Below are 18,196 nucleotides of genomic sequence, written 5' to 3' on the forward strand. Positions count from 1 at the left end.
GTCAGAGCAAAAACCAAGCCACGAGGTCGAAGGAATTGTCCGTAGAGCTCCGAGACAGGACTGTGTTGAGGCACAGATCTGGGGAAGGGTACAAAAACATTTCTGCAGTATTGAAGGTACCCAAGAACACAGTGACCTCCATCGCTCTTAAATGGAAGAAGTTTGGAACCACCAAGACTCTTCCTAGAGCTGGCTGCCCGGCCGAACTGAGCAATCATGGGAGAAGGGCCTTGGTCAGGGAGGTGACCAAGAACCCAATGGTCACTCTGACAGAGCTCTAGAGTTCCTCAATGGAGATGGGAGAACGTTCCAGATGGACAACCATCTTTGCAGCCCTCCACCAATCAGGCCTTTTTGGTAGAGTGGCCAGACGGAAGCCACTACTCAGTAAAAGGCACATGACAGCCCACTTGGAGTTTGCCAAAAGGCACCTAAAAACTCTGACCATGAGAAACAAGATTCTCTATTCTGATGAAATCAAGATTGAACTCTTTGGCCTGAATGCCAAGCATCACATCTGGAGGAAACCTGGCACCATCCCTACGGTGAAGCATGGTGGTGGCAGCATCATGCTGTGGTGATGTTTTTCAGCGGCAGGGACTGGAAGACTAGTCAGGATCGAGGCAAAGATGTAGCAACGCTCCCCATCCAACCTGACAGAGCTTGAGAAGAGCTGGAGAAAAGAATGGGAGAAACTCCCCAAATACAGGTGTGCCAAGCTTGTAGCGTTATACCCAAGAAGATTCAAGGCTGTAATTGCTGCCAAATGTGCTTCAACAAAGTACTGATGTAAAGTGTCTGAATACTAATGTGATATTTCAGTTTATTTTTTATAAATGTGCAAAAATGTCTAAACCTGTTTTTGCTTTGTCATTATGTGTTATTGTGTGTAGATTGATGAGAGAGAAAAAAAATAGTTAGAATAAGGCAGGAACCTAACACAATGTGGAAAAAGTCAATTGGTCTGGATATATTCCGAAGGCACCGTATATGTACAGTACCAGTCAAAAGTTTGGAGATACCTACTCATTCAAGTGTTTTTCTTTATTTGTACTATTTTCTACATTTAGAATAATAGTGAAGACATCAAAACTATTAAATAACATACAGTGGGGCAAAAAGGTATTTAGTCAGCCACCAATTGTGCAAGTTCTCCCACTTAAAAAGATGAGAGAGGCCTGTAATTTTCATCATAGGTAGACTTCAACTATGACAGACAAAATGAGAGAAAAAAATCCAGAAAATCACATTGTAGGATTTTTAATGAATTTATTTGCAAATTATGGTGGAAAATAAGTATTTGGTCAATAACAAAAGTTTGTCAATACTTTGTTATATACACTTTGTTGGCAATGACAGAGGTCAAACGTTTTCTGTAAGTCTTCACAAGGTTTTCACACACTGTTGCTGGTATTTTGGCCCATTCCTCCATGCATTAAATAGGTCATGCTGGCGAAGTAATTACAATATAATTACAATATAGCAATTAAACACTGGAATGGTAGAGGAGCAAGGTAAATAAATAAATAAATAAATAAATAAATAAATACAGTATGGGGATGAGGTAGATAGATGGGCTGTTTACAGATGGGCTATGTACAGGTACAGTGATCTGTAAGCTGCTCTGACAGCTGGTGCTTAAAGCTAGTGAGGGAGATGTGAGTCTCCAGCTTCAGCTTCTTTGGGAATTAGAATCCGTAATATACGGGAATGTCAATACATCGGTAATATCTCACTCTGTGTGTCTTCTCCCCTCTCCAGGTAAGATGGTGGGCTGTGCGGTGATCCATGTGAACGGTGATGATGCGGATGAGGTGGTGCGAGCCACGAGGCTGGCGGTGGAGTACCAGAGACGCTTCAGGAAGGATGTTATTCTGGATCTGCTCTGCTACAGACAGTGGGGACACAACGAGCTGGACGAACCCTCCTTCACTAACCCTGCCATGTACAAGATCATCCGGTAGGTCGTTGACTTTACTGCCCTCTGAGGTATTTAACAATCAATTCATTGGACAGGGTTCTACTAATAAGTTCATTTCTGGAAAGTGCAAAGTTCTAACGTAAGGCTCTCCAATGATTTATCCAACCAGGTAGCCTAAATCATTGAGAACTAGATTAAGGCAGCCCCCCCGCTCCTCTGATTCAGAGGGGTTGGGTTAAATGCAGAAGACACATTTCAGTTGAATGCATTCAGTTGTACAACTGACTTGGTATCCCATTTCCCTATACAACTGACTAGGTGTCCCCCTTCCCTATACAACTGACTAGGTATCCCCCCTTCCCTATACAACTGACTAGGTATCCCCCTTTCCCTATACAACTGACTAGGTATACCCCTTTCCCTATACAACTGACTAGGTATCCCCTTTTCCCTATACAACTGACTAGGTATCCCCTTTTCCCTATACAACTGACTAGGTATCCCCCTTCTCTAATTCTCTTTGCAACAAGATGGTTGCTGATGTTTATTTCCTTGAACTGTATACTTGATTACAGTATAACAATGGCCTGTATACTTGATTACAGTATAACAATGGCCTGTATACTTGATTACAGTATAACAATGGCCTGTATACTTGATTACAGTATAACAATGGCCTGTATACTTGATTACAGTATAACAATGGCCTGTATACTTGATTACAGTATAACAATGGACTGTATACTTGATTACAGTATAACAATGGCCTGTATACTTGATTACAGTATAACAATGGCCTGTATACTTGATTACAGTATAACAATGGCCTGTATACTTGATTACAGTATAACAATGGCCTGTATACTTGATTACAGTATAACAATGGACTGACCATGAAGCCATCTTATCTAATCTTTTCAAACAACACCTCATCAACTCTAACCTTCCTAATATATAGTATTTTTTTTAGACTGTTTGCCCTTATATAGCCTTGATTACAGAACAATGTCCAAATAACATCAAATACCTACCCTCTCCTCATCCCCTCCAGCTCCAGGAAGAGCACCCCAGACTCTTACACTGACCAGCTGATCTCAGAGGGCCTGATGACAGAGGAGGAGCGTGTTGCTATCAGGACAGCCCACTACGGCATGCTGAACGACAAGCTGACTAACATGATCTTCTACAGCCCTCCACCCATGAACCTGCAGGTAACATGACCCTCTACAGCCCTCCACCCACCAGGTAATATGACCCTCTACAGGGTCTGTGATGTGAAATAATTTCAAATACTTTAGCTGGGCTTGATTGAGTTTGCGTCATACGATGGAACCAATAGAATATGTTGACACCACAGGCAGATTAAAGCAAACGCTCAAAATATGTGACCGTTTGTACCCGGGTCTGGTGACGAGAGCTCCCTGGGGTGTTGAGAAACGGAGCAGAATTCATGTTTCTATTGTTTGCTGTAGCAAATAGACTAATACAGTTGTATTGTTGTTGTTGTTGCAGGGGCGCTGGGGAGGTCTGGAGGAGCCCCAGGCAAGGGTCACTCACTGGGACACCGGGGTGCCTGCTCCCCTGCTGCAGTACGTAGGGGCCAAATCTGTGGAGATCCCCGAAGGAGTCCAGCTACACAGTCACTTGGGGAAGATGCACGTGGCGGTAATAACAATTATAGGATATATATATATATATATACTTTTGTGTGTATTAGGTAGTTGTTGTGGAATTTTTAGATATTACTAACATGGTTCGCTACAATACAGTGCTTTTTTTTTGTGTGAACAATTATTGTTTTTTCATGCATATATCCTAGACAATTACAGTCTCAAGATACAATACACACATATATATATATATATATATATGTACAGTTCAATAGGAGAAAACAAACAAAGGAAAGTAAACAATACCGTACAAATGAAAAAGGACCAAACCGATTTTGACCAAATACAGTATGTTTCCTTTTTCACTATTGGTTAGAGCCTGTAAGTAAGCATTTCACTGTAAGGTCTACCTACACCTGTTGTATTCAGCATTTCACTGTAAGGTCTACTACACCTGTTGTATTCAGCATTTCACTGTGAGGTCTACTACACCTGTTGTATTCGGCATTTCACTGTAAGGTATACTACACCTGTTGTATTCAGCATTTCACTGTAAGGTCTACTACACCTGTTGTATTCAGCATTTCACTGTAAGGTCTACTACACCTGTTGTATTCAGCATTTCACTGTAAGGTCTACTACACCTGTTGTATTCAGCATTTCACTGTAAGGTATACTACACCTGTTGTATTCAGCATTTCACTGTAAGGTCTACTACACCTGTTGTATTCAGCATTTCACTGTAAGGTATACTACACCTGTTGTATTCAGCATTTCACTGTAAGGTCTACTACACCTGTTGTATTCAGCATTTCACTGTAAGGTCTACTACACCTGTTGTATTCAGCATTTCACTGTAAGGTCTACTACACCTGTTGTATTCAGCATTTCACTGTAAGGTATACTACACCTGTTGTATTCAGCATTTCACTGTAAGGTATACTACACCGGTTGTATTCAGCATTTCACTGTAAGGTCTACTACACCTGTTGTATTCAGCATTTCACTGTAAGGTCCACACCGGTTGTATTCGGCACACGTGACAAACTTTGATTTGATTTGCTTTCAGCAATATAGCGCTTTTCTAAAGCCCAAATGTAATTGGGTGACGGCAGGCCTCACTAGTGTGAACAGTGCAGTCTGTTGTTCTTTGCTCGAGCTGGATGAAGCTCGCTGTTCTCGTTTTAAAGACTCTCTGAAGCTCTATGAAAACAGATCTGTTGTGTTCTTCTCTCAGGGTCGCCTTGCGAAAGTGGAGAATGGAACTAATCTGGACTGGTCCACTGCTGAGGCCATGGCGTTTGGCTCTCTGCTCTGCCAAGGTCAGTCAGACTCCATGGCTTTTTACACCACAAAGCCAAACTAAGCTGTACTGAGCTGGCCAGTTTACGTATCCACCATATACAGTTGTTGTCAGAAGTTTACATACACTTAGGTTGGAGTCCTTAACTTGTTTTTCAACCACTCCACCATTTTCTTGTTAACAAACTATAGTTTTGACAAGTCGGTTTGGACATCTACTTTGTGCATGACAGAAGTAATTTTTCCAACAATTTTTTACAGAAAGATTATTTCACTTATCATTCACTGTATCACAATTCCAGGGGGTCAGAAGTTTACTAACACTAAGTTGACTGAGCCTTTAAACAGCTTGGAAAATTCCAGACAATGATGTCATTGCTTTAGAAGCTTCTGATAGGTTAATTGACATAATTTGAGTTAATTGAAGGTGTACCTGTGGATGTATTTCAAGGCCTACCTTCAAACTCAGTGCCTCTTTTCTTGACATCATGGGAAAATCAAAATAAATCAGCCAAGACCTCAGAAAAAAAATTGTAGACCTCCACAAGTCTGTACAAACAATAGTACGCAAGCATAAACTCCATGGGACCACACAGCTGTCATACCGCTCAGGAAGGAGACGCGTTCTGTCTCCTAGAGATGAACGTACTTCGGTGCGAAAAGTGCAAATCAATCACAGAACAACAGCAAAGGACCTTGTGAAGATGCTGGAGGAAACAGGTACAAAATGATCTATATCCACAGTAAAACGAGTCCTATATCAACATAACCTGAAAGGCCGCTCAGCAAGGAAGAAGCCACTGCTCCAAAACCGCCATAAAATAGCCAGACTATGGTTTGCAACTGCACATGGGACAAAGTTTGTACTTTTTGGAGAAATGTCCTCCGGTCTGATGAAACAAAAATAGAACTGTTTGGCCATAATGAAGGAAAAAGGTGGAGGCGTGCAAGCTGGTGTGCTTCACAAAATAGATGGCATCATGAGAAAGGAAAATTATGTGGATATATTGAAGCAACATCTCAAGACATCAGTTAGTTAAAGCTTGGTCACAAATGGGTCTTCCAAATGGACAATGACCCCAAGCATACTTCCAAAGCTGTGGCGAAATGGCTTAAGGACAACAAAGTAAAGGTATTGGAGTGGCCACCACAAAGCCCTGACCTCAATCCTATAGAAAATTTGTGGGCAGAACTGTAAAAGCGTGTGTGAGCAAGGAGGCCTACAAACCTGACTCAGTTACACCAGCTCTGTCAGGAGGAATGGGCCAAAATGCACCCAACTTATTGTGGAAAGCTTGTGGAAGGCTACCCGAAACATTTGACCCAAGGTAAACAATTTAAAGGCAATGCTACCAAATACTAATTGAGTGTATGTGAACTTCTGACCCACTAGGAATGTGATGAAAGAAATAAAAGCTGAAAGAAATAATTCTCTCTACTATTATTCTGACATTTCACATTCTTAAAATAAAGTGGTGATCCTAACTGACCTAAGACAGGGAATTTTTACTTGGATTAAAAGTCAGGAATTGTGAAAAACTGAGTTTAAATGTATTTGGCTAAGGTGTATGTAAACTTCCGCTAGCATAGTTTGGTGGGTTTTTTTGCATGATAGTGGAAACAAAAAAGGGATTGATATTTATTATATTTATTATTTTTATTATATTTTACAGAAATTGCTTGATAGATTTAGGTTTTCCAGACTGAACATTTCCATAAAATGTCAATACTGTCAATCTAGAAGAAAAAGAAACGCACACCTATTAAGACGAGGTGCTGGCTAGCGGAGTAGAAAACTTGAAAATAAAAGAGAGCTGCACACTCTAGGAGCTCAGATGCAAAAATTGAATTACCAACGTTTCGACAGCCAAGCTGTCTTCATCAGGTGATGAAGGTTGGTAATAATTTTTTTTGCATCTGAGCTCCTAGAGTGTGCGGCTCTCTTTAATTTTCAAATACTTAGAACAACACATTGTTTTGTTGTTGTTATTTCTTGGTGTAATTCGCTCATGTTTTGTAAGAATGTGTTTATTCTGTTCTGCAGGGTTCAACATTCGCATCAGTGGGCAGGACGTTGGGAGAGGCACCTTCAGTCAGAGACATGCCATGATAGTTTGTCAGGACACAAATGATATATACATCCCCCTAAACCACATAGACCCTGAACAGAAAGGATTCATGGAGGTATTTAACACATAGATGATGACTATGTACTATCCCCCTAAACCACGTTGTTGTCACGTTCTGACCTTAGTTCTTTTGTTTTAGTATGGTCAGGGCGTGAGTTGGGAGGGTTGTCTATGTTAGTTTGTCTATGATTTTCTATTTCTGTGTTTGGCCTGGTATGGTTCTCAATCCGAGGCGGCTGTCAATCGTTGTCCCTGATTGAGAACCATATTTCGGTAGCCTGTTTTCCATTGTGTTTTGTGGGTGGTTGTTTTCTGTCTTTGTGTGTCTGCACCAGATAGAGCTGTTTCGGTTGTTTTCGTTGTTGTTTTGTTATTCAGTGTTCAGTTTACATTAAATAAGATGAACACGTACCACGCTGCGCATTGGTCCTCATCTCCTTCCCCAGACGACAAGCGTTAGTTGTAAAGATTCCTGTCAGTAATACTGCTGCAGGGCAGACAACTAGAATCAGTGTTACAACTGTAAAGATTCCTGTCAGTAATACTGCTGCAGGGTAGGCAACTAGAATCAGTGTTACAACTGTAAAGATTCCTGTCAGTAATACTGCTGCAGGGTAGGCAACTAGAATCAGTGTTACAACTGTAAAGATTCCTGTCAGTAATACTGCTGCAGGGCAGACAACTAGAATCAGTGTTACAACTGTAAAGATTCCTGTCAGTAATACTGCTGCAGGGTAGGCAACTAGAATCAGTGTTACAACTGTAAAGATTCCTGTCAGTAATACTGCTGCAGGGTAGGCAACTAGAATCAGTGTTACAACTGTAAAGATTCCTGTCAGTAATACTGCTGCAGGGTAGGCAACTAGAATCAGTGTTACAAATGTAAAGATTCCTGTCAGTAATACTGTTGCAGGGTAGACAACTAGAATCAGTGTTACAACTGTAAAGATTCCTGTCAGTAATACTGCTGCAGGGTAGACAACTAGAATCAGTGTTACAACTGTAAAGATTCCTGTCAGTAATACTGCTGCAGGGTAGGCAACTAGAATCAGTGTTACAACTGTAAAGATTCCTGTCAGTAATACTGCTGCAGGGTAGGCAACTAGAATCAGTGTTACAACTGTAAAGATTCCTGTCAGTAATACTGCTGCAGGGCAGACAACTAGAATCAGCGTTACAACTGTAAAGATTCCTGTCAGTAATACTGCTGCAGGGTAGACAACTAGAATCAGCCGCTGGATGCTTTTTTTTGTTGGTGCGGATGGTTGGAGGACCAGAAATATAATTATAATAATTTGTACACTGCAAATATATCACAACTAATCCTAAAAAGAGATTTGTTCTTTTCAAATACAATAATTTCATACCTTGAATTACATTGAGACACGATCACATGTATCTCTTGGGAACAGGTTTCCTATTTTAAACTATTTTTTTCAGCTGAATTCCTGGTGATTTTGGTTTTGTGACTAAAAACTAAAATAATAATATATAAAAATAATTTACTAAAACTTTTCAACAGGGCAAAGAAAATCCCTCCTGTTGCCCACCCCTGTACAACTGAAACAGTCACATGCTCATTATAACTAAACCATTATCTTCTACTGTATACTGGTTAAACTTGTTATAGAGCGTGCACTTGTGTGTGTCTGTGTGTGTCACCCAGGTGTGTAACAGTGCTCTGTCTGAGGAGGCCGTGCTGGGCTTTGAGTATGGCATGGCCATCGCCCAGCCTAAACTCCTGCCCATCTGGGAGGCTCAGTTTGGTGACTTCTTCAACGGAGCTCAGATCATCTTCGACACCTTCATCTCCGGAGGTATGATACTCTGGTTAATTATTGGAATTAATGTCACTTCCTGTAGCCAAGGGCTATTTTTAGGTTAGTTCCTGTATTTACAGACAGTTGTACATGATGGACCGGGTTCATTCTAACCACTCGTGGTGCACAGTATACCTATCGGGACGGTTTCCTGGACACAGATTAAGCCTAGTTCTGGACTAAATAACATGTTTACCATTTGAAAGTGGTTTTGAGTCCAGGGCTTGGCTCAATCCATGTCCAGGAAACCGGCCCAGCAATCTTTATAACCGAATGAGGAGGGTTTCAAGGAAGTAGCTGAATGAACGGAATATGGAGGCAACCCATTTTCTCATCATGTCCGAGTAGAGATAATAGGCTGTTGTCTAACGACAACATATAAAAGGCTTTATAGAGAAGACTTGATTAATACTACATAGATGCACTCACAGATAACTCTGAGCTGTGTTTGTGGTTCCTACTCCAATAGGTTTAGTAGCTGCTGCTTTGTGGGATACGTAAAGGCTTCATATAGCTAGATGGAGGCTGGTTTCATTAGGGGTTGATTGAAACGTTTCCCTGTCTCTCCCAGGTGAGGCTAAGTGGCTGCTGCAGTGTGGGATGGTGATCCTGCTGCCCCATGGTTATGACGGAGCCGGACCTGAACACTCCTCATGCCGTATAGAGAGGTTCCTACAGGTGAGGAGGACAGCCGGTCCCAATTTGTTTGGCTGGGCTTCTTTTGTCAAACGTCTTTCCTCTTCAGTTTCTCTGCTCTCCTCACTTCCTTCTCAAAATCCCAATAGGGGAGGAATGAGGGGAGAGGAGGTGAGGAATTGAGGAACGACTTTTGATTAATAACCTGGGTCAACTACCTCTGTTATTGGGGCGGCAGGGTAGCCTAGTGGTTAGAGCGTTGGACTAGTAACCGAAAGGTTGCAAGTTCAAATCCCCGAGCTGACCTGTCGTTCTGGGCCGCCATTGAAAATAAGAATTTGTTCTTAACTGACTTGCCTAGTTAAAACATATATAAAAAAAAAATATATATATATATATATATATATTAAAATAGCTGATCATTGAAACGTATGGTTTCTTGTCTATCTAAATAACCATCATCTCTCGCCATCTCCCCAGCTATGTGACAGTAAAGAGGAGGGGGTGGATGGTGACAATGTCAACATGGGCGTTGTCAACCCTACGACTCCAGCACAGTATTTCCACCTGCTGAGACGACAAATGATACGCAACTTCCGCAAGCCGCTCATCGTGGCCGGGCCCAAGACTTTGCTCCGATTCTCTGTAAGACATTTAAATATTCAACCTCTAATACAATCAAGCCATAAAGTAGTCATTTAGGCTATTTGAGGAGATCCGTTTGGGCAAGGAGAGGTGCAGAAACACTCATGGTGACTAGTTATTTATAGATCAGGAGATATTTAATGACTGAGTTGAATTTCCTTCCCGTTTTCTACCTGTAGGGAGCAACATCCAGTGTGGTTGACATGGCTCCTGGTACATATTTCAAGCCTGTGATTGGTGACCCCTCAGTCACACCAGCAAGGTAAAGAAGGACCCACAATACACTCTCCATCAAATAGTACACTGTCAGAAAATAATTTAAATTTGGAACCAAAAAAAGGTTCTAGGATGTGATAGATACAGTGCATTCGAAAAGTATTCAGACCACTTGACTTTTTCCACATTTTTGTTACGTTACAGCCTTATTCTAAAATGGATTAAATACAACATTTTCCTCATCATTCTACACGTAATACCCCATAATGACAAAGCAAAAAAAAAATGTTATTTTTTTGCACATTTATAAAAAATACTAAACAGAAATACCTTATTTACATAATTATTCAGAACCTTTGCTATGAGACTCAAAATTGAGCTCAGGTGCATTTCCATGGATCATTCTTGAGATGCTTCCGCAACTTGATTGGAAAGGCACACACCTGTCTATGTAAGTTCCCATAGTTGACAGTGCATGTACCAAGCCATGAGCAAATACCAAGCCATGAGGTCAAAGGAATTGTCCGTAAAGCTCCGAGACAGGATTGTGTCGAGACACAGATCTGGGGAAGGGTACCAAACATTTTTTGCAGCATTGAAGGTCCCCCAGAACACAGTGGCCTCCGTCATTCTTAAATGGAAGAAGTTTGGAACCACCAAGACTCTTCCTAGAGCTGGTCTCCCGGCCAAACTGAGCAATCGGGGGAGAAGGGCCTTGGTCAGGGAGGTGACCAATAACCTGATGGTCACTGACAGAGCTCCAGAGTTCCTTTGTGGAGATGAACAACCATCTCTGCAGCACTCCACCAATCAGGCCTTTATGGTAGAGTGGCCAGACTGAAGCCACTCCTCAGTAAAAGCCTCATGGCAGGCTGAACGGACTCTCAGACCATGAGAAACAACATTCTCTGATCTGATGAAACCAAGATTGAACTCTTTGGCCTGAATGCCAAGCGTCACGTCTGGAGGAAACCTAGCACCATCCCTACGGTGAAGCATGGTGGTGGCAGCATCATGCTGTGGTGATGTTTTTCAGCAGCAGGGACGGGGAGATTAGTCAGGATCAAAGGAAAGATGAACGGAGCAAAGTACAGAGAGATCCTTGATGAAAACCTGCTCCAGAGTGCTCAGGATCTCAGACTGGGCTGAAGATTCACCTTCCAACAGGACAACGACCATAAGCACACAGCCAAGACAAGGCAGGAGTGGCTATGGGACAAGTTGCTGAATGTCCTTGAGTGACCCAGCCAGAGCCCCAACTTGAACCCGATCAACCATCTCTGAAGAGACCTGAAAATAGCTGTGCAGCGACATTCCCCATCCAACATGACAGAGCTTGAGAGGATCTGCAGAGAAAAATGAAAGAGACTCCCCAAATACAGGTGTGCCAAGCTTGTAGCGTCCTACCCAAGAAGACTAGAGGCTGTAATCGCATTCAGGTTGTTTCACAAGCATAGTCATTTGTATCATTTCACTTTGTGAAAACAATTAGCACAGACAAATCTGATTAGGCTTAGCCGGAGTCATTTATTTCTTAATATATGTCTCTGGGTTTAGCTTATACCACAGCCTCTGCCATAGAAACAAACGGAGCATGGCTTGGTGACTCTGGTCCAAATTTTACAATGCAAAAAAACAACAACAAAAACGCTTGTCTGTAGCCAAAACGGTTCAAAACTAAAAACCTGAACAAAAATTCTGGGCAGATTCTCGGGATGCTTTTATCATCATGAGTTAAGGAACTATGAAAATATTTCAAATAAATACCCTATTTAATCTACAGTGCCTTGCGAAAGTATTCGGCCCCCTTGAACTTTGCGACCTTTTGCCACATTTCAGGCTTCAAACATAAAGATTTAAAACTGTATTTTTTTGTGAAGAATCAACAACAAGTGGGACACAATCATGAAGTGGAACGACATTTATTGGATATTTCAAACTTTTTTAACAAATCAAAAACTGAAAAATTGGGCGTGCAAAATTATTCAGCCCCCTTAAGTTGATACTTTGTAGCGCCACCTTTTGCTGCGATTACAGCTGTAAGTCGCTTGGGGTATGTCTCTATCAGTTTGCACATCGAGAGACTGACATTTTTTCCCATTCCTCCTTGCAAAACAGCTCGAGCTCAGTGAGGTTGGATGGAGAGCATTTGTGAACAGCAGTTTTCAGTTCTTTCCACAGATTCTCGATTGGATTCAGGTCTAGACTTTGACTTGGCCATTCTAACACCTGGATATGTTTATTTTTGAACCATTCCATTGTAGATTTTGCTTTATGTTTTGGATCATTGTCTTGTTGGAAGACAAATCTCCGTCCCAGTCTCAGGTCTTTTGCAGACTCCATCAGGTTTTCTTCCAGAATGGTCCTGTATTTGGCTCCATCCATCTTCCCATCAATTTTAACCATCTTCCCTGTCCCTGCTGAAGAAAAGCAGGCCCAAACCATGATGCTGCCACCACCATGTTTGACAGTGGGGATGGTGTGTTCAGGGTGATGAGCTGTGTTGCTTTTACGCCAAACATAACGTTTTGCATTGTTGCCAAAAAGTTCAATTTTGGTTTCATCTGACCAGAGCACCTTCTTCCACATGTTTGGTGTGTCTCCCAGGTGGCTTGTGGCAAACTTTAAACAACACTTTTTATGGATATCTTTAAGAAATGGCTTTCTTCTTGCCACTCTTCCATAAAGGCCAGATTTGAGCAATATACGACTGATTGTTGTCCTATGGACAGAGTCTCCCACCTCAGCTGTAGATCTCTGCAGTTCATCCAGAGTGATCATGGGCCTCTTGGCTGCATCTCTGATCAGTCTTCTCCTTGTATGAGCTGAAAGGTTAGAGGGACGGCCAGGTCTTGGTAGATTTGCAGTGGTCTGATACTCCTTCCATTTCAATATTATCGCTTGCACAGTGCTCCTTGGGATGTTTTAAAGCTTGGGAAATCTTTTTGTATCCAAATCCGGCTTTAAACTTCTTCACAACAGTATCTCGGACCTGCCTGGTGTGTTCCTTGTTCTTCATGATGCTCTCTGCGCTTTTAACGGACCTCTGAGACTATCACAGTGCAGGTGCATTTATACGGAGACTTGATTACACACAGGTGGATTGTATTTATCATCATTAGTCATTTAGGTCAACATTGGATCATTCAGAGATCCTCAGTGAACTTCTGGAGAGAGTTTGCTGCACTGAAAGTAAAGGGGCTGAATAATTTTGCACGCCCAATTTTTCAGTTTTTGATTTGTTAAAAAAGTTTGAAATATCCAATAAATGTCGTTCCACTTCATGATTGTGTCCCACTTGTTGTTGATTCTTCACAAAAAAATACAGTTTTATATCTTTATGTTTGAAGCCTGAAATGTGGAAAAAGGTCGCAAAGTTCAAGGGGGCCGAATACTTTCGCAAGGCACTGTGTATATAAAAAATATTTGTCACAGGGAAATATTAGGTTAATTTAATAGTGAAATCTTTGGTTAATTTAATAGGGAAATATTTGGTTAATTTAATAAGGAAATCTTAGGGTTGCTGCAGAATTTTATATCCCATCAAGGTGTGTCATGGTTCCAAAAAGTTTGAGTGGCAAAACATTAAGAACACCTTCCTGATATTCAGTTCCCCGTTTGTCCTCATTACAGACTCAATTCATCGGGGGATGGACTCTACAAGGTTTTTTATTTATTTTATTTAACCTTTATTTAACTAGGGAAGTCAGTTAAGAACAAATTCTATTTTACAATGATGACCTACCCTGGCCAAACCCGGATGACGCTGGGCCAATTGTGCGCCACCCTATGGGACTTCCAATCACGGCCGGTTGTGATACAGCCTGGAATCGAACCAGGGTCTGTAGTGATGCCTCTAGCACTGAGATGCAGTGCCTTAAACCGCTGCATCACTCAGAAGCCCAAGGTGTTGAAAGCGTTCCACAGGGATGCTGGCCCATGTTGACTCCAATGCTTCCCACAGTTGTGTCAAGTTGGCTGGATGTCCTTTGGGTGGTGGACCATTCTTGATACACACAGGAAACTGTTGACATTGACAAACCCAGCATCGTTGCAGTTGTGGACACACTCAAGCCGGTGCTCCTGGCACCTACTACCATACCCCTTCAAAGGCTCTTAAATATTTTGTCTTGCCCGTTCACTGTCTGAGTGGCACACATAATCCATGTCTTAATTTCTCCTCCCCTACATTTACACTGATGTGGATTTAACAAGTGACATCAGTAAGGCGTCATAGCTTTCACTTGGAATTCACCTGGTCAGTCTATGTCATGGAAGGAGCAGATGTTCCTAATGTTTGGTCCTCTGTGTGTGTAATATTGCTGTCCAGGTTTGATTTAATAATCCTGTTCCTTCTATCCCTGTAGTGTCCAGCGGGTGGTGTTGTGCTCAGGAAAGCACTACTATGCCCTGTTGAAGCAGAGGGAAACGTCAGCTGCCACTCAGACCACAGCACTGATCAGACTGGAGGAGCTGTGTCCCTTTCCTCTGGAGGCCCTGCAGCAGGAGCTGAACAAGTACACCAATGCTAAAGGTAGGCTGTACCTGACCTGGCCACTACTTACCTCAAACACTACTGCATCAAAGCTGGGACCGAGAGACTGGAAAAACAGCTTATATCTCAAGGCCATCAGACTGTTAAACAGCCACCACTAACATTGAGTGGCTGATGCCAACATACTGACTCATCTCCAGCCACTTTAATAAAATGAATGTAAAAATGTATCACTAGCCACTTTCAACAAGGCCACTTAATATAATGTTTACATACCCTACATTATTCATCTCATATGTATATACTGTACTCTATACCATCTACTGCATCTTGCCTATGCCGTTCGGCCATCGCTCATTCATATAGTTTTATGTACATATTCTTATTCATTCCTTTACACTTGTAAGGTAGTTGTTGTGAAATTGTTAGATTACATGTTAGATATTACTGCACGGTCGGGAACTAGAAGCACAAGCATTTCGCTACACTCGCATTAACATCTGCTAACCATGTGTATGTGACCAATAAAATGTGACTAGATTTTTACTATCATATAAAAATGTATTGGTGGCGTACGCATATTTTGCAGATGTTGTCGCAGGTGTAGCCAAATGTTTGTTTCTAGCTCAGTGCAGTAATACCTAACAATACACAAAAATCTCCACAATGTATCGAAAGGAATGAAGAAATATTAGCACGAGCAATGTCAGAGTCCAGACTATAAATATATGTGTATATTTATTTATTTATTTAAATATGATTAAAGGATGGTGTGTATAGACATTGTGGACAGTATATGAATAGAAAAGGTGTTTACAGCAGTAGTTCTATAGAATAAGCCTTGACTAGAATACAGTATATACATATAAAGTGGGTAAAACAGTATGTAAACACTATTAAAGTGTTCCATGTCTGTACGTAGGGCAGACGTCTCCTAAGGTGCAGGGTTTTAGTATCTAAATCTAAAATACTGTTTAGCAGTTGCTTTTATCCAAGTACACCGACGCTTAAGGTACCCTGACCTGACCTCAACCTCACCTGGCTTGGCCCATGCTGGGTCATCACTAATTACCACAGACACCATAGGCTGATTTTCTCAGACACAGATTAAGTCTCGACCTGGTCTAAAAAGCTATTTCAAAGGAAATTCTCCACGGAGCATGTTTTTTCCCCCTCCTGGACAATGCTCTGAGAAGCTGTTCCTTTACCACAGATGCCATCTGTTCCCTTTACTTCTCTGCAACAGCATTAAATCAACATGAATGGACAATGACCTTGGTTTTTGTGTGTGTCCCATACAGAGTTCGTGTGGAGTCAGGAGGAGCCCCAGAACATGGGCCCCTGGTCGTTTGTGGCCCCCAGGTTTGAGAAGCAGCTGGCCTGCAAGGTGAGCCCTGTCCCTGTCTTTGGTTTGTTGTTTTTGTGTGTGGATATTTGACACTTTCATTGAGACAGTTTAGAAATCAGACTGGGAAACAGGTAGGTGGGAGCAACCGTGTGAAGGGCGGACCCGGGCGATTGAATCCCGGTGGGGAGTCGTAGATATAACTTGTGCTGGGGTGTGTTACCATTGAAGACACATTTCAGTTGAAGACAACTGACTAGGTATCTCCCTTTCCCTTTCCTTTCCCATTACACCATGGCTCTGCGTGCCCTGTCCCTGTCTGAAGGACCAGGAAAACACAGTATAGATTTAACTGGGTTTACATCTTTGGATATTACTTACCCTGCTTGGAGAATACTAACTTGCTTAGGCTAATCTCCTTCGGCCCTATTTGGGACATAAGGTCACAATGAGTTAGAAATCTCTGGACGTTATCTAGTCTGTTCTCACAGTTCTCCCACATGGGTGAAGTGCCATGTGAGACTAAATATTAACTATGCATTTCTTCTCTCCCCCAGCTTCGATTGGTCAGTCGGCCTGCTCTGCCCGCCCCGGCTGTGGGGATCGGAGCGCTCCACCAGCAGCAGAACGAGGCCGTCCTCACCGCCACCTTCTCCTCCTGAGCCACTGGAACAACAAAATGGAAGCTCACCCCCAACACCACTTCATGAAGCTCCAGTAAAACCACATGACATCTCTATCTTGGAAAATCCCGACTGAATTCAGATCCGTTTTATGTTTGTTTAACTTGTTTCACTGTCGTGATTCAGTCTGGAAGCTAGGCTACCTCTTCTCATCCTCTCCATTCAAAATGTTGTCAAAACACAAGTGCTAAAGGGCTGCTTTCAATGTGGCGAATTCAGTTGCTGTTTGGCGGTTCGTGGGGATGGGTTTAGCATTATGAAATGTAGTTGGAACTACAAAACAATGTGATATAGACAGTCAGAAATTGCGTAGGGCAATTATTATTATTATTATTTTGTTTTATTGTGTTCAATTCACTAAGGCATTATTAGGTTACTGACAAATAGCAAAACCTAAATATGGTTCAGATTGAATTACGGCATTAGACACTAAATTTAGAGCATCATTGTTTTATACATTGTTTTTTTAAAAATGTATCACACAACAGCAGAGTATTATGATTTGATTTCATTAACCTGACATATGACTATCATCTTGTTCCGTCTATCATCTTGTTCCGTCTATCATCTTGTTCAGTCTATCATCTTGTTCAGTCTATCATCTTGTTTCTTCGAGGTAGAAGAGTGTCTCAGGTTGTCAATCAAAAGGGCTGAGGCATTCATCAGTGTTGTCCGCATGAGCTGCTGTAGATTTTCTACTGTTTTCAATGTCAGCCTCAACATCAGTTTGTTATAATAAAATGTCAAAATACTGTTAAAGTGTGAAATTTAAACTTCAAAATATTATTTTGTGTATTTTTGTTTGTGTGTAGAAATCCAAAGATTTTCATTGTGTTTAAATTGTGAAAAAACACCAAGCGAACAACTACTGCACAAATGTGCCTTTCAGCACCACGGCTATTTACTATTTCTTTAGGAAAGTTAGGGCTGCTATTTCTCTACAAATTAGTCCAATTAAAATATTAATCCCACCTCAGTAGCAGTTCTGTTTCATTTTCAGAAGGTTTCATTAGTTGTGGATTCTGTCTTTACTGCTACAGGTACGATTTAAACAGTCCGATGAGAATACTGACCATTACTGGATTAGAGGTCTAATTTACTATCTAGTGGTACAAAACTAATGCCCCACTCAGACCACTCCCAGACAGTCCAAGCAACATTCTTGCTTGAGAAATTGCTTTGCTAAGAAGCTTTTTTAAAAATGTTTTTATTAAACTTTAATCGAAAACCATCATAGTAAAGGTACTTAATTGGTACCCAGAAATGTTTTGAAATTGAGATTTTATAAAACTGCTACATTGGACTTTTTAAAAAGTAGTTCACACCTGCATAACACATTTTTTCCCATGTAGTTTCTTAAGTAGCTACCTTCCATGTTATGACAAAATAGCACT

General features: G+C 41.5%; 1 protein-coding gene across 2 annotated transcripts in view; it reads left to right on the plus strand.

Annotated features, from left to right (window-relative positions):
• The window catches only part of LOC110500303 (2-oxoadipate dehydrogenase complex component E1), a 36,460-nt gene extending 18,687 nt beyond the window's left edge, over positions 1 to 17,773 (plus strand). For both annotated transcript variants that reach the window (XM_021577617.3, XM_021577610.3), the window contains exons 7-18: positions 1,762 to 1,960; positions 2,973 to 3,132; positions 3,434 to 3,586; positions 4,769 to 4,853; positions 6,878 to 7,017; positions 8,629 to 8,779; positions 9,354 to 9,460; positions 9,899 to 10,063; positions 10,243 to 10,325; positions 14,647 to 14,813; positions 16,076 to 16,161; positions 16,677 to 17,773. In XM_021577617.3, the coding sequence (XP_021433292.1) occupies positions 1,762 to 1,960; positions 2,973 to 3,132; positions 3,434 to 3,586; positions 4,769 to 4,853; positions 6,878 to 7,017; positions 8,629 to 8,779; positions 9,354 to 9,460; positions 9,899 to 10,063; positions 10,243 to 10,325; positions 14,647 to 14,813; positions 16,076 to 16,161; positions 16,677 to 16,781 (1,601 nt within the window). In that variant the 3' untranslated portion in view covers positions 16,782 to 17,773. The remainder of the gene's footprint in view (positions 1 to 1,761; positions 1,961 to 2,972; positions 3,133 to 3,433; positions 3,587 to 4,768; positions 4,854 to 6,877; positions 7,018 to 8,628; positions 8,780 to 9,353; positions 9,461 to 9,898; positions 10,064 to 10,242; positions 10,326 to 14,646; positions 14,814 to 16,075; positions 16,162 to 16,676) is intronic.
• Positions 17,774 to 18,196: the final 423 nt, after the last annotated feature.

Source organism: Oncorhynchus mykiss, chromosome 2, assembly GCF_057628025.1.
Source record: "Oncorhynchus mykiss isolate SJ-2025 chromosome 2, ASM5762802v1, whole genome shotgun sequence".
NCBI lineage: Eukaryota > Metazoa > Chordata > Actinopteri > Salmoniformes > Salmonidae > Oncorhynchus > Oncorhynchus mykiss.